Source organism: Culex quinquefasciatus, chromosome 2 (genome assembly GCF_015732765.1).
Source record: "Culex quinquefasciatus strain JHB chromosome 2, VPISU_Cqui_1.0_pri_paternal, whole genome shotgun sequence".
NCBI lineage: Eukaryota > Metazoa > Arthropoda > Insecta > Diptera > Culicidae > Culex > Culex quinquefasciatus.
In genome coordinates, this window is record NC_051862.1 from 53259717 (window position 1) to 53286118 (window position 26402).

The window sequence follows — 26402 nt, forward strand, 5'->3', positions numbered from 1 at the left end:
AAAAATTAACCTCGTGGTCCTTCTTGACAGAAAAGCTCCTACTTGACAGTTCGTTCCAAGGGGACCATAGTTGATCCATCGAAAAAAATGTTGTCTTGTTAAAAAAAAAAAAATTGCATTAAAATGAAAAAAAAGGGATTAGAAATGGTTTTTAATCGTGTTTTTTACCGTTGTACATGAAAATTGACATAGGGCTTTAGTACCCAATTATCCGAAGATTTGATTAATCTTAACTAAACTTCAAACCTTACGTCAAGTTTCTAATTGATTTCTTTTCTATTGTAGAAGATCAGATTCATTTCCATTAAATCAAATTCCTAAACTAAGTGCCATTTTCTTAGGGGACCATCCATAAACCACGTGGACACTTTTTTGGTAATCTCGAACCCCCCCCCCTCGTGGACAATTGTCCATACAATAAAAATCTTTTTTGTATGGAGCGTGGACAATCGCAAACCCCCTTAAGTGTCCACGTGGTTTATGGATGGTCCCTAGTAAAGTGATTGTAGATAGGACATTACTCAAAACCAAAACAAACGAAAAATGCATTTTTATTTAAAATTCCGATTTCTAAAATACAAGAATTTATAAATTAAAATAAAACGAGATTCAACAATTAAAGAAAAAATCAAATATAAAAAATGTAAAATTTAACCCTCTACTGCCCAATTTTTTTTTCGATTTTTTTTATTTTTCCCGCGTTCAGAAGTTCATTTTGAGCAACTTATGTTTAACGAAAAACTTTACTTCTCTTGTTTTAAGTTTTTCTTGTTTTATTTTTAAGTATAATTTATGTTTGTGGCACCCTAGTTGGGCCTGGCCACATCGGATCTTCGGAAACTCCATTCCGGTTCCTCCACTCTGCCGTTTTTCGCCCCAACCAAACTACCCGTCACTGACAACCCGGGTGACTACCCGAGCAGAATGATACGGGGATTACCCGATCAGAATAATGTGTGTCTTTTAGAGCACCACAATGTTTATTTTTGGTAGTACCTACAGTCGACTCTCTGGTTGTCAATATCCAAGGGACTGTCGAGGAAGAGAAGCATCAGTTTACAGAACAATGCAAAATGAAGACTCGATTGAAATTTGTTTTTTCTTGCTAACCAGCTATGGGAGAGAATCATGGCAACGTCCAGCAAACAAAAACAAATAAATGTCAAACACCCTTCAAAGCTTCGTTTCTCAAACAAAGAAAAACAAGAGAAAATATCGAGGAATAAAGACAACCGAAGCATGCAGTTTGAAGGGACTGAGAAATTCATCGGTACATGGTGCAATCTTGATATCGAGAAGATCGACAGCCAGAGAGTCGACTGCAATTGGCTTATTCTACCACTTCCACCTTTTTACAAACACTTTTTTCAATGTTTTGCCTGTTTTTCTCAATTTCTGCTAAAGAATGATACCACTATCATTTAAATTGTAAAAAAATGCGTAGAGGCATAGCTTGGGAGACTACAAAAATTACTACATACTTCTTTTTACTTAAAATATAGGATATGTTAGTAAAAAGCACAGCCCTAAAAAATGACTTTTTAAAACATTGGCAAAGTCACATAAAACAAGTCAAATTCCAACACTAACATTTTCAAAAAATTTAAGATTTCTTCCAATGCTAAAGATCAAAATTTGGTTGAAAAATGGATTTTTGGCGATTTTTTAGATTGAAGCCCGCCTAAAGGTTGGGTTGAGGTGTAGAGGGTTAAGCAATTAAAAAATGTAATGTATGTATTATATTTTAAAAATACAGAAATTCAAATTTGAAAAAAAAAATATTTTTAAAATTTTTGATACCTTTTAAAACAATTAAATAAAAATTTAAATTTTCTTCTTGAACTTTTATAATTTTATTTTTTTAAATTTATTTGGTTTTAAATCATGAAACGTTTCAAAACTTTTGAATACCTTTAGTTAAATATTTGAAATATTGAAAAAAAAAATCTTTAATTTATTTCCATAGGTTTTCTTTCTTAAATTTAATTTTCCTTCAAAGAGCACTCAGCTGGCAAATTCTAAACTTAGAAGTATGTACCCTCCCTACAAAAGCTTTTGAATTAATCTCAGTTGAAAGGTTCTCCAAATCTCTGAATTGCAAATGTAACATCCTGTAGCAGAACTGTGCCGTTATTATAATTAAAACGCTAATTGAATTGAATTTAAAATATTTTAAGATTTTTTTTTAATTTTTAAAAATGTACAAAAATTAAAAAAAAAATCTACAAACATTTTTTTTTGTGGGAGGGGTTGTCGTAATTTATTTAGGAAACTTTTAACAGCAAAATGCATACTACCTTCAATGCCGAAAATAAAACATAAAAGAAAAAATAGAAAGATAGGTTCGAAGTTTTTTTTTAAATATTAAAAATTTGTGACAAACTCCCCGATATTAAAAAAAAAAAACAAAATAATTTGAGAATTCTACTGCAAAAAAAAAAACAAACACTTTCTATACAGACATCACTTTTCCTGTCTCGATGGAGTCGCTGGTAGACAGTTGGACCCACAATCCAACGGTCGTCAGTTTGAATCCCAGGGTGGTTGGGAGCTTAGATGTAAAAAAATAGGTTTGAAATTGTCTCAACAATCAAGCCTTCGGACACCTAGTTTCGAGTAGGAATCGAGAACGCCAAGGCAATGCTGTAGAGCGAACAAATTCATTTGATTTGAAGGTTTTGTCAGATTGTTAGAGAATGTATAATTCAGGTTAAATAATTTAAAACACATTTCAAAACCCTTCGACAGCTTGCTTTCCCACCAAAAATATTACACTACAGCCGGGTTTGGTATTATCTAATCGCACCTCTTTCCACACGATATAGGCCGCGGTGGGTAAACGACTCTTATCAGAGATAACACAAAGGTTTCGATTGTGTATGGATGGGGACGACTCAGGTTACAAAATTCTGCAGTTGAGCCAAATTTATCAGTTCCCCATCGTGCCGCACCGCGGAAGGATCGCGCTTCCGAGCGATAGAATGATTTTCAACTGAATTACCACTCAGTGCAGTGAATTTGTTTAGTAATTTAAAACTAAGTGAAAATGGCAAGGACAATCGGGATAGTGAGTTTGGTGGGTTTGCTGTGCATTTTCGGCGGAGCTAGTGCCCAAACAGTCGGTGAGTTTCCTTTCGAAAGTGGGTTTGAAGTTTGGGCGTGGTCTTACAAGTTCAAAACGAGTGAGAATTTGTGTTTAGCAAATTAAAATTAGAATTTCAAATTAAAATAAAATAATATTTAAAACGTTAAAAATTTGCATGACTTTTCTAAAATTTCCTCAGATGACCATGCAGATTGCAGGTGCCAAATTAAATCCTCCGTTTGAAAACGGTCAATCGTTGACCGTTGATATCGTTTGGTCATGTTGGTTTTTTTTTCGATTGAAACGTGCAAACAAATTGTGTGCTATCATTATCATCGATAAGTGGAACGGTGTGTGGTAGCCCGTTTAATAAGTGTCACCTAATACGAAATCGTTTCCATGGAACGAAACGGAAAAAATATAAAGGTGAAACGATTGTGATAAGATAAAGTGTAGGTATTTGTAATGTGTAGCGTCATTATTCAAACTTTGTGACTGCACCTCAAAGAGTATTTCAGTTTGAATTTTTTGTTTGCTTAATCTAAATTCAACAATATAAAATTGCTCTGTATTCTTTTTTTTTGTCAAACTGTCAAACAAAAAAGTCACCAACCATCGGAGAATTTTAAAGTTTTACTATAAAATTGACTCACTTGCATTAAGGTTCCTTATTTACAACTGATTCTAATCGAAAATTCCGATTCCAGATGTAATCTGCGCCGGCACCAGATTCGCCGACCAGTGCCTTCAACTGCAGCGCGGCAAGTCCGAGGTAGTCTGCGTCACCGTTCAGGACAGGTAACTCCCCGCACAACTCTACGTTGGCCCTTAAGTACAGCCCTTACACTTTCAGCATCGAGTGCGCCCAACGGATCCGCAATGGCACCGCCAACATCGGAATCTTCTCCGCCGAGAGTCTGGTTCACCTGGCGACACTGGGCTGGGATGGGCTCGCCGTAGTCAAGGAACTACGTCACACGGACCGTACCCGTGAAACGGTCGACTTCCGTTCGGTGGTGGTCGTTCCGGCGTCCCACCAAGGTGGTCTTGACGGGCTACGCGGCGCTCGGTTCTGTCATCCGGGACTCCAGTACGGTCGTCAGCAGCGGTGGAGTGAGCGGTTCCTGAAGCACTTTGAACGGTTGGTGGTTCCGGCTGATTGTGGCGAGTTGACGAGTGCGGCCGAGATTGAAACTGCGGCGTTGTCGAACTTTTTCGCGTCGGCTTGCCGTCCGGGCAAGTGGTCGAACGTGCCGCAGGAGGACGCGGAGCTCAAGTCCAAATATCCGAATCTCTGCGAGTTGTGTCAGAACAAGGACCAGTGCACGTACGACTCGCCGACCTTATCGCATCACCGAGCTGCTCTGCAGTGTCTACGTAATGGTGGAAACGTTGCGTACGTATCGCAACAGGACGCCCAGGAGTTCTTTGCGTTCAACAACGACATCGTCAACGACTACGGTTTCCTCTGTCCGAACGGAACAATCGAAGCGATCAACGGAAACAACAGTCCGTGCTCCTGGTTGACCCAGCCCTGGCCCGTGGTCATGGCCGCGGCCGGTCGTGCCATTGAAGTCTCGTCCCGGATTGATCGCTGGACGCGCGGCACCGGTGGAGAGTCCTGGGAACAAGCCATCCAGGAAATCATCGGCCACGGCAGCCGCAATGCCCTCTCGGTAGGCTCCATCCAGCTTCCAGTAGACTACCTGAGACCGTACCGCTCGCTGCCCATCCCGTCCGATCTGTGTCGAACGACGGCCCGCTGGTGTACGGCTTCCCCCGAGGAGAAGGACAAGTGCGACGTGCTGCGAACGGCCGCCTTGACCACGGGAATCTTTCCGACCATCGAATGTCCAGTGGACACCACGAGCAGGATGACCTGCATGAACGAGATCGCCAACAACCGGTCCGACTTTACCGGAATCGATTCCAACTTTGGATACCTTGCGAGACAGTAAGTGGCGCGAGTCTACCAGATTTAACTAATGATCACTAATCAAAAATCTCTTTTCCTTAGTCCGTTCAACCTGACCGCGGCCATGTTCCAGGAGACGGAAAAGGAAAAGTACTCGTCGGTGGTGGTGCTGGTCAAGGATGATAATCGGTTTACGCGGTTTGAGAATCTGAGATCGTCTCGGGCCTGCATGCCAGAGTTTGGTGGAATTGGTGAGTTTAAATTGTTTTTAAACGCGATTTTGAATTTTCGTTTGTCCATGCATTCCCGGACGGTAATTTGGCAGCCATGTTTGTTTTAGAAAAACATTCAAATTTTGTTTCATTATATATCAATCAAAAAAACTTTTCTTCGTGTTGTTTGCAGAAGCATTTTCATGTCGTGATTATTTTTTTCATTTAAATTTACTATTTCTGGGATTGCACCAAAAGTATAAATGACACCATCTACGACCTTAAGAAGGAATTTACTGATCGACTTGGTGTCTTCGGCGAAGTTGTAGTATATGCACTAGCGTGCCCAGCTCTTTGAGGAAGGTGAAGCAATAATATGGACGTTTTGAAAAATACGTCATTTGTGGACACCCCCTGACCAAATGTAGAACAAATTTCTGAGTGTGGTGGGGCACGCTAGTGAGTATATGATTAGGACTTTTTGAAAAAAAAAATAGGTACATGGAAAAAAAACAGATTTTTTCATTTAATTTTTTAATTCCAAACAGTTTAATCATTCTTGAAAAAAATGCACAGCAAAAACAATAATTTTTGAACTGCTGTACAACTTTTCTTTATTTATCTCTCTGGAACATTGAAACTTGGGCAATTAGTGTCTAAGATACAGCCTCACAAAGAAATCGAATCGATGAAAATTAATTTCTCTAAATGTCATCTAATTAGCCTGTAAATTTAAAACTGACTTGGAAACAATTGGTCCAATTTTCAATGTTGAATATTGAAACTCTTGCGTAACTTTCTGATCTCTTCAACAAAAATATTTCAAAAAATTTATAATATGGTGTATAAAAAAATATGGAAAAAAGGAAACGTATCTATTTTTGGATCTTTTCAAAAGTTATGCTTGATTTCACCATGTTGAAATTATTTTTATTGAAAAGATTAGAAAATTTGACAAAAGTTTCAATTTTTAACATTGAAAATCGGACCAATGGTGTCGTCAGTTGAAAATCACATCGATTCGAATTCTTTGTGAGGTTGTTTCTCAGAAAATATTTACCCGATTTTCAAAGTTCCAGCAAGAAAATTATAGGAATTTCTCTCAGCTCTTAAAAAGAATTGGCAGAGGTACTTTTCTTCAAGAAGTATTTTTAAAATGCAAAACGAAAAAAAAATCGAAAATAAATACTCAAAAGTAGTTAAAACTTGAGGAAGGTACATTTTATATAAAAAAAGTTCAGTACTTTTCGATTGCCAACTTGATGCTTTAAAAACAGATTTTCAATATTTTTTGTCCAAGATAAAAAAAAAACAATAACGTTTTTTTTTAAATCATATCTCCCAAAGGAGGGATAAAATTTTGTTTTTTTTTTTTTTTAAATTAAATTTCATAAATTTCCTATAAAATGCAACCAGAAGAAGGTCTTTTGGTAGTTAAAAGTCACGAGTAAAAGAAAAACATTTTTTTTAGAGAATCGTCAAAAAAGGGGGCGGTACCAAAAATAGAGGGATGGTCAAATCGGCTCCAAACTTGGTCCAAAAGTATACTCAGTTAACATGGAATGACTTAAATACGTATTGTGGGAATTCAACTACACTCAACCCCCGGTGGTTGGTCACTTTTCCGTTTGACACTTTTTTAGTTTGTACCCCGTTGGTTGGTCAAGTCTAACTAAAAAGTGACGAACTGTCACTTTTTACACGGCGCTCACGTACACTATCAAAACAAACGTTTGGTAGTGTGTGTGAACTCCGTGTAACGTGTAAAACGTGACCCCGTTCGTTTGACAACAGTTGGTGTCAAACCATCGGGGTTTGAGTGTATCAAGTATAAAATTTAAATAAAAAAGTCTTTATTTTTTGTCCATGTACCTATTTTTCTAGATTTCCTAATCTAGAGCTTTTTTTGAAAAGGTCCTATAAACATATGAGCAACTCTCTACGAAATCGGCCGATTTCGACCATTTTTATTTTTTGTATTTTTTTATTTGACTCAAACTTTGTGGGGGCCTTCCCTATGACCAAATAAGCTATTTTGCGTCATTGGTTCACCCATACAAGTCTCCATACAATTTTGGCTGCTGTCCATACAAAAATGGTATGTAAATATTCAAACAGCTGTAACTTTTGAATGAATTTTATGATCAATTTGGTGTCTTCGGCAAAGTTGTAGGTATTGTTGAGGACTTTTGAGAAAAAAATAGGTACACGGAAAAAAAAAATTTGCAGATTTTTTTATCAACTTTTTTTTCACTAAAACTCAATTTCCCAAAATACGTATTTTTTTGATTTTTTGAGACTTTTTTATATGTTATAGGGGACAACAATCCGCAACTTTTGAGCCATAGAGAAACATGGTCAAAAAATCTGCCGCCGAGTTATTAATTTTTGAAAAAATAGTGATTTTTGGAAAAAATCGAAGTTTTATGCAAAAACAAGTTTGACATTACTTTTCAATGCAAAATTGAATTTGCAATCGAAAAGTACTTTACAGATTTTTGATAAAGGGCTCCGTTTTCAAGATATAGCCACCGAAAGTTTGATTTTAGCGAAATATTTGCAGTTTTTCAATTTTTAAAAATAGTGACCATGAGTGACCATTTCTAAAAATACTTTTTTTAAAAAGTTCAGAAAATTTGCTATAAAATTGTCTAAGAGACATTGAAGATTGGACCTCGCGTATTTTGGGAAATTGAGTTTTAGTGAAAAAAAAGTTGATAAAAAAATCTGCAAATTTTTTTCCCGTGTACCTATTTTTTTCTCAAAAGTCCTCAACAATACCTACAACTTTGCCGAAGACACCAAATTGATCATAAAATTCATTCAAAAGTTACAGCTGTTTGAATATTTACATACCATTTTTGTATGGACAGCAGCCAAAATTGTATGGAGACTTGTATGGGTGAACCAATGACGCAAAATAGCTTATTTGGTCATAGGGAAGGCCCCCACAAAGTTTGAGTCAAATAAAAAAATACAAATAAAATCCATTTCCGGTTTTGGTAGAGAATTGCTCATATGAAGCAGAATAGCTTATAGGACCTTTTAGAAAAACTCTAGATTACTTACAACTTTGCCGAAGACACCAAATCGATCAAAAAATCCCTTCTAAAGATACATAATTTCATACCTATTTTGTATGGCCAACCCCCAAAATTGACTTCGGGAATGCATGAAAATGCATGCCATTTCCTGCAAATATAAAAAAAATCAAAATTTTAAAAAAATGTAAATCAATATAAATATTGAGAACTGTTTTTTGGTTTCATCAAGTCGAGAAAGATTAAAACTTGTAACTTTTTACACTTTTTTCCAAAGAAAAAAAAAAATGAAATTGCGCTAAAAAATCATTTAAAAAAAACAAAAATCTTAAGTCTTTAAGTGTTTTAAATGACCTAAACTGCCGTTCTACGCATAATTGTCCCATGTTCAAATAAGTACAACTGAGAAAAACGCGATTGAACTTTTTCGACCGATTTATGTGTTTCTACGCATAATTGTCCCGTGGGTTCCTATTCGCCCTATGTGTCCCTAATCACTCCAGTTAGCAGTTTATCACCCTTATTTGTGATTCTCTTGCTATACAACAGGTAAACAAGGCATAATGCTTAGTAAAACTAATGATTCCGTGTAAGAAAATACTTGGTGGGACAATTTTGCGTAAAAGTTCAACGATGGGACAAACAGACTTGGTGTTGTTTTTGATGAGTTTCCGAACAAAGTGTCAGATTTTATGTGTTTTTCTTAAAGTACACATCAGACTAAACTTAAAAATGGCATAAAATCAAAATCGTCAAAAACTGACATGGGACAATTATGCGTAGAACGGCAGTAAAGTATCATCAAACACACGTCAACGTTTGCGCTTTTTTGTATGGGCAATTGTCCTCATGGTGGGAGGGGTTTTATATTTCCAAAAGTGTCTACGTGGTTTATGGATGGCCCCTAACCTAGACTTTCACGAAAAATCAAAATCAATTAAGAAAAACCACCAACCAAATATTTTTTTTTTCCTTTTTACAATTTCTCCCCAGCCTCCATCGCCTTCATCAACGTGGGCAAGGCGCGCGGAATCTTCGACCGCAGCAACTGCAACTACGGCCAGCTGCTGGGCGACTTTTTCGGCGCGTCGTGCGCTCCCGGCTCGCGGGACAGTCTGCACGACCCGATGGGCCACAACGCGGAATCGCTGTGCACGCTGTGCCGCGTTCCGGACCCCAACCAGAACGTCCCGGTGCCACTTTCGGGCGAGGAGGAAGCGTTGAACGCCGAGTTGGAGGAGATTCCGACGGAGGTGGTCGAGGGCAAAAGCGAAATTGAGGGTACGATTTCGCGGAACGTGGACTGTGCGGCGAACGTGAACAATCCGTTTTATGGAACGCGGGGTGCGTTGAACTGCTTGCGGCTGCAGGGAGATGTGGCGATTGTGGAGAGTCAGAACTTGGCGGAACATGCGCAAGCGCTGGGAATGAACGCGAACGAGTACCGGATTATGTGCCGTAACGGATCGCTGGCGGCCTACCCGGGCTTCCAGGTTGACGATGAGTGTCTGCTGACGACCATTGTCGATGGGGAGATTCTCGTACGGCGACACTCTTCCAAGACGGCGGGCATCGTGAACGCGCTGAGTTCGTTGGACATTTACCTGCAGAACGATCCGGACTTTAAGATGTACAACATCTACGGCGGCGTCAAGAATCTGCTGTTTGAGGACTCGGCGTTGGGACTGGTTTCGCCGCAGCACACCGAGCTTGGCCAAGCCGTCCAGAATTACATTCGGCTGTTTGAGAACATCGAGGACTGCACAAACAGCGCCGGCGGAACCACCGTTGACGACGGAGACGGCGCGTCCATGCTGACCATCAACGTGTTCATGACGTTCCTGTTCGTGATGTACAACGTGCTCCGCGGTTGAGGGACACTTTCTTTCACTTTAGTTAAGACATCCCCCGTCGTTTTTCATCCAGCAAACTGTATTAACTGTGTAACTCATACGAAACGTAACGAAGAAACAAATAAAGTTCACGAGTTCAACAACTTGACCACAATGTTCAGTACGTTAAAGAGATCATCGTCCTCGCAGTTTTCCCTGAGCGATCGCTGCTGTAGCAGTGCGTTCAACCTCCGCGGCAGGGGGCTGGACTTGATGGCGCCCTTGGCTTTGTGTGAGTTGGCCACCATTTTCCAGACGGAACTTACCACGATGAGCTGTTCGGTGGGGTCGGTGCCGTCCAGTACGGATTTGAGCGCGTACATGTAGTCCTGGGAGGAGAGCAGGGCGGGCCGGTTCGAGGGAACGTACGACATGTTGCGCATGATTTCGAGCGCGAGCAGGCGCAGGTCCGGGGTTGATTTGCGGATGAGGGCGCCCAGAACGGTGAGGTGTCTGTGGGGTGAGAGAGAGAGAGTGTGAGGACGGGATTAATCAGAGAATATTTGGGTCTCTGTCTAATAAACAGATTTCGATGAAACTTTGTTTGGAACCACCCTATTTCGGATAGCACCACCCTAAACAGAAAAAAAGGATTTAATTATTTGGCCAAGTAATTCTCATGCCAAAATTGAACCAAATCGGAGCACTTTTGATCTGAATCCTGCTAGTTTGACTTGAAATCATTGTATAGAAAAGGCCAAAAACCACAGAAAATGGCCAAATTCCCTTTTTTGACATCTTTATAAATTTGAACTGTTTAAAAAAAAAACAAATTAAAAACTTTGAAAACTTACAGTTTTCAAAATTCAAAAATACAAAAAAACAAAAGAAAAAGCAATTTCAAAACGTAATTCAGAAATTAATAAAATTAAACAAACTTTGAATTCAAACATTTTAATTTCATAAAAAGATGTTCAAATTTCTTGATTTTTTTCAGTTATTTAAAAACACAAAAATTCAGAATTCAAAACTCAAATTATAGAAGATATGAGATGAAAGATCCCTCCGATGAACCAATCGGAAAATAAAAAAAAATAAAAACACAAAAACCAATAAACATTTTATTTAAAATAAAAAAATAAAAACACAAAAACCAATAAACATTTTATTTAAAATAAAAAAATAAAAACACAAAAACCAATAAACATTTTATTTAAAATAAAAAAAAATAAAAACACAAAAACCAATAAACATTTTATTTAAAATAAAATGTTCAAAATTCTTAATTTTCACTTTTTTTTAATATCAGATTCTAATTTTTGTTCTAAATTTTTAAATCCCATTTTTCGTATCTTAACAATTTTTTTTTAAATTTTGTATTAAGTCAATTGTTTTATTTTTTAGTTATGAAGTTAGATTTTTGGGTTCTGCTAGTTTTAGAAATTTTCAATGATATATGATCCCCTCGATAAGCCAATAAGATAATCAAGAATTTAAAAAACACGAAAATTCTGAATTCGAACATTTAAAAATTCAGAATAAAATGTCCGAATTTTCAATTATTGAATTTTTGGATTATAAAACCATTCGAAATTTAGAAACACAAAAATTTAGAATTCATAAATTTAGAAATTCAAAAACCTTCAAATTCAATAATTTTATTTCAAAATTTCTTTGTTTTAAATTTTTTAAGTATTCAGATTTCGAAATTTTGAAATCATATTTTTTCTATATTTTTTTATTTTCAAATGTTTAAATTTTCTAATTTTTAATCTAAAACTTATTTTTGGGTTTGGCTAATTAAAAAAAAAATGCAAATTTTAGAGAGATGAAAGATTTCCCTTCTATAGTTTATCAGAAATTTAAAAATACAAAAATTCAGCAATCGAAAATTCAATGTTTAAGAATAAAATGTTCGAATTTCAGTATTTTCAATATTTTATATTTTCAGTTTCTAAAATTTTCAACATTTTAGAAAACCCAAAATTTCAAAATTAAAAATTTTCAAAAATAAAATGTTAGAATTTTCTTTTTTTTTCTATTTTCCAATTTAAAATGTTTAAAATTCAATTTTTGTTCAATTTTTTTTTTAATTTTCAAATGTTCATTTTTTTATTGTACAGTCTGTAATGAATATAGATTTTTCGGTTTTGCTAAATTTCGATTTTTTCGAAGATGTAATATCATGAAAGATCTATCCGATAAGCCAATTAGAAATTCAAAAATCTGAAAATATACCATTAAAGTTTCAAAATAAAATTTTCAAATTTCGTTATTTTATTTTTTTTATTTTCAGATTCTAAAATTTTTACAGATTACGAAAATTTTGCAACAGGAAAATTATGAAATTCAAAATAAGATATTCGAATTTCCTAACTTTCATTTATTTTTAGTTTTCGGAAATTTAGAAACACGAAATTTTAGAATTAAAGAACCTTAGAATAAAAAAAAATATAATTGAAATGTTCGAATTTCCTTTTTTAAAAATTTTCAGATTTAACAATTTTGATTTTTTTTTCTGTTTTTCAACTTTGTTTACTTTAAAACTTTTACATTCTCTAATTTTACAGTTTTTTTTATGAATTTAGATTTTTGGGGTTTGTTACTTTGCGAAATTTATGAAGATATCTGATGGAAAATCTCTCTCTCAAGCCAATAAAATAATCAGAAAATTAAAAAAAAAAAAACACACGAAAATTTGGAATTACAAAATTTAAAAAGAAAACAATTGTAGTTTTTAAATTCAAAATTTTAATTTCAAAATAAAATGTTAAAAACATTAAATTCAAAAACATTTCTTATTTTTTAGATTCCCATTTTTCTAAATTCAAGGTCTTTATTTTATAGTAGGTATTTGTTTTTTTTAATGATTTTCTAATTTTTGAGTTATGAAGTTTGGGTTTTGATATTTTTTAATATTCGGAGAATTCTATGTATTTTAAAGGCTTGACATATCTCTCAAATGAGCTAAAAATATTGATAATTTGACAACCCAATCAAAAATTATGAACTCTTAACTGCCGTTCTACGTGTCATATGTTCAAAAAGTTGAAAACTGACTTTCAGCCTTTTATCATTAATATTTAAATTTAATCATTTTGCTATCAAACAGTTGAAAATAGACTGAATACTTCCTCAAGATGATGTTTAGTAAATAACAAAAAAGAAATATCTACTCACTTCACCTCCGTCACATCGTTATGCCTCGTGTAAACCTCCCAAAACTCCAGCCACAGCTTGGTCACCGTGAGCCACGGCTTCTGCAACTTCGTGTGGGCCGGATGTAGCTTGCACAGATTGTCCAGCACGTTGTACTTGGCGATCATGACGCGACCCTCATGACACGCACAGCTATTGATCAGCATGCGAAGGCACAGGGTGAGCAGGGTCAGTTCACTTTTGGGACCTTTTACTTTGCCCGTTTCCGCCGTGGCCACCGCGATTACAAGTTTGAGGATCGAGTGGGGATGTCCGGGGGGTGGGGTCGTGGCGAACGTTTTGCAAACTACGATGCTGTTTTCGGTTAGGCAGACCAGGGCCTTCATGAACTCGTTCTCGAGTTCGCGATTGTTGCTGATCCACTGCCAAAACTGGAGGAACAGTTTGTAGATGCGATTGATGTTGGCCTGGTGGACGAGGATGTCGTTGAGGAACCAGGAGGAGAGGATGCCGGCGATGAACGAGAGTTCGTCCACGATCGGCGTCTTTTTGGCGTCACCGTTCTTTTTGACAAAGTCCTGGTAGGAGAGGCCGACCCCAGCGTACAACGCGTCGAGTCGGTCCAGCAGAACTTCCAGGAACTTCCGCGATCGGGCGACCTTCCGGGCTTGCTCGGACTGTCGCAGCATCACCTGGACGGCGGAGAAGAGCGTCCTTTTTTGCAGCGTTGACACGAGGGCGCCATTCTCCGGTTTGTCCCGGGCGCAGATTAGTTCGAATTGAAGGATTAGTGTGGCGAAGATCTGCTCACTTCCGGTTCGGAGCGGTTTGGCAGCGATTTCCAGCTCACCGGATGTCGCGACGCGTTGTCTTCCGTTGGGATCGCGGTTTTCCCGATCCTCGTCCGGGGAGAATTCGTCGAAGGGTTGCGCGATGAAGCGGTTTGGCTTTGGGTCCGAGATACGTTTCACTGGGATGTCTACGGCGGTTAGTTGGGTCGTATCGAGCAGTCCCAGGAACGACTGGAACTCCGAGGTTGGCGAGATGTTGATGTCGGAGGTGAGCACGAGTACCGTTAGGAAGCGAAGGCAGGCGATTTGGTAGTCTTTGTGCTTGTGATTGGCGATCCCCTTGACGATCACGTTCACCACGGGTTCCAGCTTCAGCTCCGAGAGGACGCCCGTGATCATTTGGTTGCCCACCTTGTGTAGGGCTAGGGCGTTCAGCAGGTGCATGATTTTGCCGGTGACCTCCCGCAAGACGGGATCACCGACTCCGCGGTACAGATCAACGTTGAGTAGGTAGATTATTCCGCCGATTACGGCGTGGTAGGGTGATATCAACTCGCATATTTCGTCCCTTCGAAGGGTGACGCAACGGACTAGCAGGTTGGACACCTCGGAGACCATCAGCAGGGCTGATCGTCCTGGGAGGATCGGAACCTTGGAGACGCAACTAGAAGCAATGTTTTGTTAGGACCCAGTTGATCAGAAATTTAAGAGGACTTACTTCATTAGCTGCTGCAAGCAGCACTTCTGCACCAACAACTCGATCAAATCCGAGTTAAGATCCACCAAACAGCTGAAGATCATGGCGTAACTCTTCACGACATCACAAGTCACCAGCTGAACTCCGGCGAACTCTCCAACGCCCATCTCATCCTGGGTGGTAAAGTTCTGCAGCGATTCCAACGCATATTCGAAGAACCGATGCTTCTTCAAGATCCCCAGCACCGTCTGCAGCGGATCGCCGTCCTGTTGGCTATTCCCACCCTTGTCGTACGGCAGCACAAACTTGTGCAGCGATCCGTTCTTCTCCGCTCGATGAGACAGCAGGTTGATCAGCAGTCCCGTGGCGGACTCCTTCACCAGGGCGGCCTCCTCGGGATCGAGCAGCGTTTTGGCGCAGCTGGCGTGAATACCTCCGGGAAGATAGGCGCACTCCTTGATGATCGAGTGCGCCCCGGACAGCGTTTTGGCGATTTTGGCCAGGACGTTCCAGGCGCACGATCGGATCAACGGGTGCGTGTGGCTGCACTGCAGCGCGATGATCTTGAAGTGTTTCGCCTTGAGGTGGATATCCTTCATGCGATCGAGCAGGGTTGACATAACGATGAGGCAGCTTTTGGTAATTGTCGATCCAGAGTGGGTGATCGAGCGGATCAGGGTGATGTACGAGCAGAGCTTGTTTATCACATGGTTTAGAAATTTGTTCTCAAACTCGAACAGGCCACTACGAACGACGACTCGTACCAGGCCGACCAGTGACAGAATTCGGTGAAGATCGCACTTTTGCAGATCTTTATCAAGCCGATCGGTGATCATTTCAAACAGTTTGTTGAACAGGTTGAAGTTGTGTTCCTTTTTGACCTTGATCTCAAAGCCTTCCTCACTGGTCAACAAACTCCTCACTTCAGGATGTTCGCTGGTAAGTGCTTCCATCAGGACAAGCTTGATAAAGTCAACGTTCTTCATGAACAACTCCCCTGAGCACGTCTCCGACTTTAGCAACTGGTTGAAGATGCTCGTCTGTTCAAACAGCAGCGTAACGATCCAAACCAACACGTTCTCATACCCAATCTGAATCAAATCCCCCAACAACCCAATCACATCGATCAGCAACCGCTCGTCCGCTGCCGTATTCGGCGGCGTCAGCACAAACTTCTTCAAGTGCTTCACGATCGAGTTGTGCATAATCTGCCCCTCCATCGGCAAGATCAAGTTACTCTCCAACCCGGAAAGTCCAATCGAAACCTCCGCGTGCGATCCAGCCGCCGCAATGTTCTTCAAGCTATTCCTGAAAATCTCGTCCGCGTGCGTCGTCCGGATCATGTTGATGTCCGCTTTGGTGAGTTGGAGGGCGCGATCGAACCGCAAGCTGTGATCCTCCAGGTCGATCACTTCCGCGTCGTCGTCGTCGTTCGCTTGACGAACCGCTACGAGGTGCGGCGGCAGTAAGGAGTAGTCGATCACGGCCAGATCTTCACCGCCGGATTTGGGAGATTTTCGCGATCGTTTCGCGTTCACCAGGATGTTTTCGAACGCGTCGAACCAGGTGCAGGCAAAGGAGAGGCGAAGGTATTGCCACGCGACCTGGCGGTAACCTTCTGGGCTAGCGAACGTCTCAGAGGTTTGGTTGAGGCTAGGTTGTTCTGGTTGTGTGGTTCGAAGTCGGGATGTCGCACACTCAACTCCGCAATTTTGGTTCAAACGGATGATACTGGCACCCTCAACGGGACGATCTTCACCGCCAGGTTGAACGTCAACGAAGATCTCCTCCAGGTAGCTGAGCTCGTGAAATGGACTGCACTTCCAGTGGTACTCGCAGACGAACGGGATTCGGTACCGGTTGCAGATCACCGGTAACGATACCGATTTTCCACACCCAAGAGCGTAATCGCTGAACAACAATTGAAACAGTAGCGAGCAACAGTCCGGCTTGAAGATGTTCAGATGATGGTACGTCAACAGCGCCCGCGTGATCAAGTAGTACACGCTCACGTTATCCGCCAGGAACCGCCGAAACTCCGGAATTGCAAAGCACAACTTGTTCAAGATCCCAATCGCCGGAACGGCACTGTCCGGATAATCCAAGTAGTGCTCCTCCCTCATGGCATTGTCCAACACCTGCAGCACAAACGCCCACCCGTTCGCCTTGTGAATGATCTCGCACAAGATCGGATCCTCGGCCATCACGTTCAACTGAACCAATGCGCTGCGTCGAATAGCCGGATCGCAGTTTTCCTGCTCGAGCGCATCCAACAGCGGCCGCACCGCACTAACCTCGTACACATCCGACGACAAATGCTTCCCAACGTCGTACTTGCTCTTCATCACGCAAATCCCATTCGAGATCGTATCCCGTATGTGTTCGATGTTTGGCGCGTACTGCCGAGCATTCCCCGGCAAGGTCATCAAAAACAGAACCCGCGTCAACGCCTCTTCCCGAATCTCCCCGTCGTCCTGGAACAGAAAGCGCAAGTTCCCCCGAATCATGTCCGGCAGCGGAATCCCGGAATCCGGATGGAGCAACGTAATGATCGCGCGGGACAGCGTCGAGTGCTTGCTGATCATGGCCACGGTTTGCAGCAGCGGAAGCACAGGCAAGATCACGTCCAGCAGGTCGGTCCATCGTTCGAGCAAGTTGACCCGCGAGTTGAGCACAAACAGCAAGATGGTTTCCGCTTGCTGTTGGATCTTCTTGTTGGTGCTGCAGTAGCCGAAGCAGATGACCTCGACCAGGATCTCCACGGAGAGTGGAATTCCCAGTGAGGACAGTTTGCTGCTGCTGCTGCTGCTGGTTTTGGGGAAGGACTTGCGGCGGGTGAGGATGGCGCCCTCGTCCAGCGAGCTGATGTAGTCGCCGATCACGGCGGCGCACTGGTCGTAGGCGGTGCTGTGGGAGAGTGGCAAATTTTGAGTTTGAAAACTGTTGTTGTCGATATTTTTATAAATTTTACATGGAGTTATATCACTCGCCAACGATTTAGAAAGGGTTTCATTTTAATTTCATAAAGAAATCCGATTTTATACTAACTAAACGAAATTCAAAGCGTAAGTTCTGTTTAATATGTATTGTGTAAATTTCAAATATGAATACATCTTTAAAACTTAGAATTTTGATAGGTAGAAATGTAGAATTTTCGAATTTGCTAATTTAGAAGTTTTGAAATTTAAAAATCGACGCAGAATTTCAGAATTTTTCAATTTCTGAATTTTTGAATATTAGAATTATGGTATTTGAAAATTACAAGATTTTACAGTATTAGAATTCCATATTATTTTTATTTCAGGTTATTGGAATATTGTAATTTATAAGAATTGGAACTGGACGAAAAATTTTTGAATTTAAGAACCAAAAATTATGAAAATTTTAGATGTCATGTTGGCAATGGCCTATAATAATTTGCAATGACAGGAATTTAGGAAAACCGAGAGTAAACTAGAGCAAAAACAGACCCTATTGGAAAGTAATTCCAGATTTTAGAAATAAAGAATTTTTAAATTCCAAAATTTGAGTGACAGAACTTTTTATATGGATGAAATTTCAAAATGTTAGAGCATTGGAATATTGAAATGCAAGAAATAGGAAACTTTAAAATTATAAACGAAATCCAGAGTTTAAGATTCCAGAATTTTAAAAAATTTTACTTGTTTAAATTTTGTAATTTTTAAAATTTAATGATATCTGAGCCAAAGCCTATTGGATAGATAATTTAAGAATGTTATAAAAACTTTTTTTTTCTGAAAATTGGAAATCTAAGAATTTCAGATTATTGGAAGGCTTGAATTTAACATTTTCATCAGAGTATTGAAATATTGTCAAATAGGGAAAATATACAATTACAGAATATTTAGACTAAACAATTTCAAAAATTCATGGAATTTAAGAAAAAAAAAAATAAAGATCATCTAAATTATTTAATTAAAGATGCTTTGAATTTTAGAAGCTTAGATTTTTTTAAATTTTTAGTTTTCGGAATCTTTTAATTTTTTATTGAAAATTTTAGGAATTTTAGTAGTTTGTACCTTTAAAAATTAAGAATTTTAGAATTTTCAAAATCTAAAATCAATTCCTATTTTTCAAATTGTAAAATTGTAAAATTTATTATTTTTAAAAATAAGTTTATAGGTAACTTGAAAATCATAGAAATTAAAAATAGGAACATTTCATAATTTTATAATTTTGGAATTCAAAATTTAGATTTTCATGAATGAAGGAATGAAAACGATAATTTATGGATTTTCGATTGCTAGAAATTTAGAATTGAGGTGTTTTGAAGTTTAGAACAATAAAATTTTAAAACTTCAAAAAAAGAAATTAAAAACAAAAAAAAATAAAGTAAAATAATTTTAGATCCGTACAATTAGAATTTCAAAATATAAAAAGTTAAAAGTTTTAGGATTAACAATCAAAAGAATTTTGAAAATTTAAAACCAAAGCATTTTAACATTTTAGACTTTTAAACTTGATCAAAGCCTTATTAATTTAGAAATTTATGAATTTATTAAAAACTTGAAATCAGAATATTTAGAATTACAAAAAAATAATGGCTCAAAGCTTTCAATAATTTAGAATTTCAGAATTTCAGACCAATAAAATGTTTATTTTTTTGTTTAGCATTTTAGAAAATTTTAGTATTTTTGAGTTTTTAGAATGGGATTGGTTCATTTTCCGTACCTTCTAGTCACCTAGTGGGGCAAGACGAACAACCCGTTGGGGCAAGAGAGACAATGCATGAAACAACATGTTAATTTGCTAACAATTGAACTGTTATCACTTAGATACATCAGATAAGAATGTATTTGAGACGTTTCTTTAATTTTTACATTAAATAATAATTTTACTAAAAATTAATCGTTTTTACGAAAAAAATTATTACTTAGAGGAAAAAAAAAAGGAAATTTTCGTAATATCACTATATTTTGTATGGTTTTTTTTAACAATTGTTTATCAGTTTTTAAGTACTTTTGTGTTTACTTCCCAATAAAATATGTTGTTGCAGCAATTCATATTTTTTCCATATGGTACACTTGCCCCACATGAACAAGATTTTTTAAAAGCTCTCAACAAAAATAACCAAAAGTTAAATCATACTTTATAATAGGTGCAAGTCATTGGTAGGGTCACTACTGATCTAGGAAAATTAGCATTTTGATAAAATTAGCCTTAAAACAAACCCGTATCCTTATTTTGTACGTTCACGATATTTTATGAAAACTTTTGTCTTAGGCAGTTGAATAAAAAAATATTTATCCAACTTTGCGATTATTTGCTATTTGAGAAAACGGCAATACAACCATTTAACAGTGATAGAATTTGCATAATCCACTGATTGTTAAGCATTTTTTTACGAATGGAACGAATAAGAAAAAGTAAAATAAAAAAAAATACTTCGATTTGAACATTTGGAGTTATTACTCATCGAAAATACCTAGTGATCCGACCATCTTCATAATCGTTTAATGACGTTTCATCCACTCACCTTTTGACCTGCTCATCCGAGTGCGACAAAAGCCTCAGCACAAGTTTTTCAGCGGCATCACGAAGCTTCAGGTTACCCTCGAAGTAAATTTGACACCTGAAAAAAAAAACATCAACATCAACTATTCTAACAAATTCCCATTCGTAACGACAAACTCACTTCCCCACCGCCTTCACCAGCAGCTTCACCATCGCAACGGACCGGTGCAGATGCAGCGTATCGATCGCTTCCAACCCCACGAAAATCAACTCCTCATCGGTCAGCGCCGTCGGTTGGCGCAGAATCCGCACAGCCGGCTCCAGCAGCTCGTCCGCTCCGAGGATCACTTGGAGGCGACGACTGTCCGAGCACTTGAGTGCCTGCTCCAGCACCGGTTCGTAGATCGAGGGGTAGATGTGGCGCGCCGGATAGTCCAGAGCGGCTATCTGAAGTTCGTGCAGCCAGTTTTGGTCGGTTTCTTCGAGCAGCTTGCGGTGGTTGGTCGAGTTCATGGTTTCGAATTCGGCTGGGTTGTAGTGCGGTTTGTGCGGGAAGCAGGTGTCGTTGGCGTTGAGCTCGGTGGTGGGGGTTTCGTCGTCGGTTGAGAGCTGGAGAAACTTGGAAAAGATGTTGACCGTAACGAGGTATTTGGTGCGAGTGGCGAAGCAGCCGCTGTTGGACTCCCAGCACTGCCGGAAGTGCTTCACCAGGTAGCCGAGTTCGTGGCGGATTTCACGGTACTGGCAGCTTTCTAGGGGTTCGCTGGAGGCCAACGCGATGAGATCGTGAAAGAGGTTGAACGTTTTGTTGGTTTCCTGCAGGTCGAGCTGGTCGGACACCTCCTTCAGACAACCAATTCCAACCATGAACAGCTCGTGCACAAAGGCGGGAACGGAAATCTGGACGACTTGCGACTCTTGGGCACATTCGCTCTTCGGATCCTGATACGTGTACATGCTGGTCAGTTGAAGGGCTTTAATCCTCTTCTGAACCGCGATCGCCAACCGGTGGAACAGCTCAATAGTGTCGCTCATGCTGACCCTCCTCGCATCGAGCAGCTTCATCAACGAGTGAAAAATGTACGGCGGTTGCAGAAAAAACTCCGGCGGATAATCGTTGATCGACGGCACCAAAAAGTTCAACGCACGCGCGATTTCTTTTTCATCCCCCTCCGGATGCAGCGATTCACTCAGCCCCTTCAAGATCTGCCCATCCGAGGGCAGCGGAATCTCCCAACATCGCACAAAGTAGTTTAAACTTCTCCCCTGCGGAGGATACGCGGAACCCGTCGGCACGTGGGGACTCACGGACTGTCGGGGCGAGTCCGTCAGGTCGACGCACTCGATTTTGAGACTGGCCAAACTTTCGGCGATGCTAGCGGCCGGATCGGATCGTGGTCCACGTTCGACGGCTTTGAAGCTTTGCACTTGCTGAATCACGTTGTCGACCAGCTCGGAAAGTTCGGGTTTGGCACCGATGAGGTATTTGACCTTGCCGAGTTCTTTGACCAGACGGCTGGTGGTGAAGTGGTTGACGATTTCGAGACCGTGGTGGCTCTGAAAAGGGAGGGAAATGTTTAAACTGGGATATTTTTCCCAGAGCAAAACCATTATAGCCCACCATTTTCTTAAGACAGGCTTGAATCTTAAAATTCTTCAAATTTCATTTTTCAACGGATTTCTGTGTTTAACCCTCTACAACCCAACCCCGCCTTTAGACGGGTTTCGATTTAAAGAATCGCCAAAAAACCATTTATCAACAAATTGTTGATCTTTAAAAAGCATTGGAAAGAAGAACTCTTAAATTTTTAAAAAAGTTATGGGTTGGAAGTTTTACTTGTTTAATGTGACTTTGCCAATGTTTTTAAAAATGTATTTTTTTAGGGGTCAACTTTGGCTGTGTTTTTAACTAACATGTCTTATATTTTAAGTAGCAAGAAGTTTGCAGTAACTTTTCTAGTGCCCCAGACCATCTCAACGATTTTTTTACAATTTTAATGATAATGATGCCATTTTATAGCAGAAAATGTGAAAATAAGCAACAAATTTAAAAAGTGACTGTAAAAACATGACCAATTAGATCTTGGCAAAATATAATGATAGGAGGTGGTAGAGTAAGCCAAATACTATAAGAAACAAACATAAACTAAACAAGATAAATGCAAGTTAAAATATTAAAAAAGAAACAAGAAAAACATAAAACAAGAGAAGTAAACACAGTAATTTCGAGTGTTGACCCAGAAGGATGGTAACCATATAAATAAGAGCAACACATGGCTCATCGTAGAACAAAAGTTGCTCAAAATGACCTCCTAAACACGGGAAAATTAAAAATGTCCGAAAAAAAAATTGTGCAGTAGAGGGTTAAAAGAAATCTAACATTTTTAGAATATTATTTATGGTTTGATTTATTTAAAATGACTGTTCTGATGTTTTAAAAATATTTAAATGTAATTTACTGCTTTAAAAATATATTTTTTGGTATTTAGGTCTTGGGGTCAAATGAAACTAAAATGATGCTTAAATACAAAGATATGGGGAACATATCAAGCAAAACATTGTAATAGGGCCGAAACCGAAGTGTAGACAAAGAGTCTATCCTGCTCGTTCCTAATGTAAACATCAAATGACGTGAGCAGGATAGAGTCTTTGTTTACATTTCGGTTTCGGCCCTATCACAATGTTTTGCTTGATATTTCTTCCAACAGTGTTTCTTGTTCGAGGGAATCTTATTGACATGCTACAATATTTGAAATAGAGTCATTCAAACATTTGGGTATTTTTCGAGCAATTCCATCAAAAATTCATAATAAAAAGTTGATTTTTCGAGAGGTCATTTTTGGCCAAAAACGTATCTCAACTTTCGACAGTTGCTAAAATTACAGGATTTGTTCTAGGAACGAGATTTTTTCACCTAAGCCATATTAAGATGTCCCCTACACAACCCTTTTAACAGAACTTAGTTTCATTGAGAAGAACCTTAGAAATTGTAAAATCCGTAAAATATCACATTGATCCAATCCCCCAGACCAATTGTCACCCCACTGACGGCATATTAAAAAGAAAAAAAAAACATGCAATAAGTTATAGGCCTAAACATTTTCAAAATTTATGAACCTTAGAATTTTTGAATATCAGATTTAAAAAAAACTTTTATTTGACATTTGAAATTTTTTTGAAATTTTTAATTTTATAAATAAGGAAATCAGTTTTAGGAAATACCTATTAATAAATAGAATTGGGATTGAACAAATCAATAACAAAAAAATCAACGATTTTTGAATGCTAGAAGCATAAAATCTAAGATTATTAAAAAAAAAGTTATTAAAAGAAAATACATTGTTCTGAATTTAGAATATTTGAACTCAGAATTTTAAAATTGTAGAAATATTTAAATTTAAGCGTTTAAGGATTTACAAACTTAAACATTTGAGCTTTAAAATCATGCTTTAAGACAATTTAAGACAATTTAAACACATTTTTAAATTATAGATTTTGAGAACCTTATAAATCTTAGAATTTCCTGAAATTTTCTGTATATTTTTTTTTCATTTTTCCATCACCAAAAGTAACAGTAATGAACACAAAATTTTTGAGCTGAAAAAGTCAAGTTTTCGCTCACGAGTGAATTTCAATTCTGTTATTTTTTAGCTGTAATTAAGTAAAAATCGAGCCAAACATTTCATTAGGGCACAAAACCAAAAACCACGATTCGAGAAAATCGCTGGCAAAAAGTGGACAACTTGTTTCAATTCCTATTTAAAATGAAAGCTTGACTGGTGGTATTTTTACTGATGATACGATAAAACACAACTCTGCTTTAATGCTTTTTAATTTATGATGATTTTCGCAATAAAACTCATAATTTTAAAAAATCTCGCTATTGGGCCCTTTTAACTTTCCAACTGTTGTTCATAATGGGCCCTTTCTTAAGGGGTTATATACATGTATATCGGCAAAAAAGTCAGAGGTTAGTATGAGCACACACATCAACTTATTTTTAATTCTTTTTTTATTGCATTAAAATATACATTTTAACATACTTTCAAAACAAATTTGAAAATATTTGGTTGCATCATTGCCGAGAAATAGCAATTTCAAGTGAGCAGTTTAAAAAAACGGGTGCCACGATATCTCAACATTGTCTTGACCAAATCGGCTCAAAATTTTGGTGAAGACTCGTTAAATCGACTCCGTGTGCATGACGAAGCCCGATTTTCAAAAAGTTTATTTTAAAAAAAGATAAAAATATTTTTGTGTTTTGCATATAAATAACCGTTAGTTTTTGATTTTTGTATTTTTTGCACACGGGATATATCTTGAGAGTCTTCACCTCAAATTTCAGCCAATTTGGTCCATCCCATCTCGAGATATCGTGGCACCCGTACGTCAACTCGGGGTTTAGAGAAAAACGCCAACAAAGTTTGACAGCCCGCTTTGCGCATGGCAAAATTTTGAACTTAAATCGTCTCTTACTCAGTTTAATCATGAAATATCTTCATAAACCTTTTCAGGAATGATTAATAATCATCTTCTGAGTGGATTTATCAAATATTCTGTAATATAAAATTTTGCGATTTTCTACATGTATGTAACCCCTTAATGCAATTTCGAACAGAACTGAATAGTGCCTTTAAAGGGCACTAAAGCGCTGTCACCTGACTGTTGTTTTTAATGATGTTTATGGGCCTTTTTGTTTAGTTAGAAATAATGAGGAATTCAGCGGAAATTTTGATAATTTGTGAAGTTTTGTGATCGAATGGTGTAGATAAGGTATGTGAAACATAAAAATTCTTCAAAAGTGTACTGAACAGCAGCCGCGGGCCGTATTGTATTTCGACGAAGTTTTTTTTCTGCAGAAATCCTTGGTGAAACGTAAACCAAACGTTGTTTTGAAGTGAATTAGTGTAAAAATGTATGAAAAGTTCACTTTATAATATGGAAAGTTCCTTAACCACGAAAAACTAACGCAAAAGAAAAGGGCACAATTGAACTTTTTTTCTGGTTTGGAGTGAACATTGTTATGTGCCCTTTTGTTTTTTTTTTTTTTTTTTTCAATAGAAAATTGATAGCAATCTGATTCTTGGAGGGCATGTAGGGAGTGTACTAATGAATGGAATAGTGGAATAATCCCAAATGTTTACGTTTTGGTTTTGTGCCCTAATGAAATGTTTGGCTCGAAATTGTCCTTAGAAAGCTTTAAAAAAATAAATCTTAAAATACTGATTATGGGAATTAAACTTTTAGTGATAACAACTAGTTTTTTAAGCTTTGTTTTTTTTCTAAAAAGCACTTTCACAAGTACCAAGTTTTCGAATATTTAAATTCTTTGCAAAATTAAGATGAAGACTAGATTAGACTATCGTCAGTGGTCCTATTTTGAATAACTTTTGGTCTACGAAAAACTTTATTTTCTTGAATAGTTATTAGTGTTTTATTTGCATTTATTTTGTTTAGTTTATGATTGTTCCTGATCGTATTCGTCCTATTCCTCCACCACTTTTATTTACCCTTTTCCTTTGTAATTTTTCCATTTTTTTGCAGTCATATTTTCAGTGCTGCAACTTTTTGATTTGCTCAAATCGATTGAACAAGCAAATTCATATTTTATTAATTTTTAAAATTCGAAATGACCCAATGCACAAAAACGGTCCTTCGTCCCCGTCAAATCTTTTTCTTCAACTCACCGTCAACAGCAGCGACATCAGCTCCAGCACGACCGCCTCCTCGCACAGCGGAACCTTCCCGAACCAGCGGATCAGATTCTTGACCAGCGAGCTGGGGCTGAACTTGAGCTCCTGCCGCTCCCACAGCGCCCGCTTCACCTTGTTCTCGATGTCGTGCAGGGTTCTCACGCGAATCTCCTGGATTTCGTGTGCTGCGAATGGGGAAACACGAATTAAGTTTGGAATTTTGTGAGATTTAGTTGATTATTTCTTACACAACTTGGCAAGCATATCGTGGTTTATAACAAGAGTCATTTTGCTGCTAAAATTTTGCACAAAACTCAACAAAAAGTCAAAAAACTTTTTTCAACGCAGCACGGCAAAGCCGTTGGAAGGAAGTTTCAAACAAAAACAAAATTCAACCGGCGGCGTTTGTTGTGACGTTTTACAGGGTGCCTCTTCAAGAATCCTTTTGTGCGCAAACTGTCAACCCTGACGTTGCTGAAGGGTTCGATCGAGAGCGCGCGCG

The 26402-nt window shown here is 38.3% G+C and overlaps 2 protein-coding genes across 2 annotated transcripts; one reads left to right on the top strand and one right to left on the bottom strand.

Annotated features, from left to right (window-relative positions):
- The first annotated feature begins 2915 nt into the window (after nucleotides 1–2915).
- Nucleotides 2916–10254, top strand: LOC6052898 (transferrin). Its single transcript, XM_038250178.1, has 5 exons — nucleotides 2916–3122; nucleotides 3793–3883; nucleotides 3939–5039; nucleotides 5103–5251; nucleotides 9247–10254. The coding sequence occupies exons 1-5, from the start codon at nucleotides 3047–3049 to the stop codon at nucleotides 10125–10127; spliced, it is 2298 nt and encodes a 765-aa protein (XP_038106106.1). The 5' UTR covers nucleotides 2916–3046; the 3' UTR covers nucleotides 10128–10254.
- On the bottom strand, nucleotides 10165–26299 carry LOC6054248. Its single transcript, XM_038250177.1, has 7 exons — nucleotides 26149–26299; nucleotides 25895–26085; nucleotides 20389–21764; nucleotides 20230–20325; nucleotides 14754–17639; nucleotides 13266–14699; nucleotides 10165–10598 (listed from the first exon to the last, which is right to left on the bottom strand). The coding sequence occupies exons 1-7, from the start codon at nucleotides 26186–26188 to the stop codon at nucleotides 10235–10237; spliced, it is 6387 nt and encodes a 2128-aa protein (XP_038106105.1). The 5' UTR covers nucleotides 26189–26299; the 3' UTR covers nucleotides 10165–10234.
- Nucleotides 26300–26402: the final 103 nt, after the last annotated feature.

Excerpts from the sequence above, each read along its gene's own strand:
- LOC6054248 (XM_038250177.1), bottom strand. The coding sequence starts at position 26,188 with ATGACTCTTGTTATAAACCACGATATGCTTGCCAAGTTGT. Across the intron at positions 21,765-25,894 it reads TGATGTCGCTGCTGTTGACG|AGCCACCACGGTCTCGAAAT; the intron begins GTGAGTTGAAGA and ends CTCCCTTTTCAG. Across the intron at positions 14,700-14,753 it reads TGCTTGCAGCAGCTAATGAA|TTGCGTCTCCAAGGTTCCGA; the intron begins GTAAGTCCTCTT and ends CATTGCTTCTAG.
- LOC6052898 (XM_038250178.1), top strand. The coding sequence starts at position 3,047 with ATGGCAAGGACAATCGGGATAGTGAGTTTGGTGGGTTTGCTGTGCATT. Across the intron at positions 3,123-3,792 it reads AGCTAGTGCCCAAACAGTCG|ATGTAATCTGCGCCGGCACC; the intron begins GTGAGTTTCCTT and ends TTCCGATTCCAG. Across the intron at positions 3,884-3,938 it reads TGCGTCACCGTTCAGGACAG|CATCGAGTGCGCCCAACGGA; the intron begins GTAACTCCCCGC and ends TTACACTTTCAG.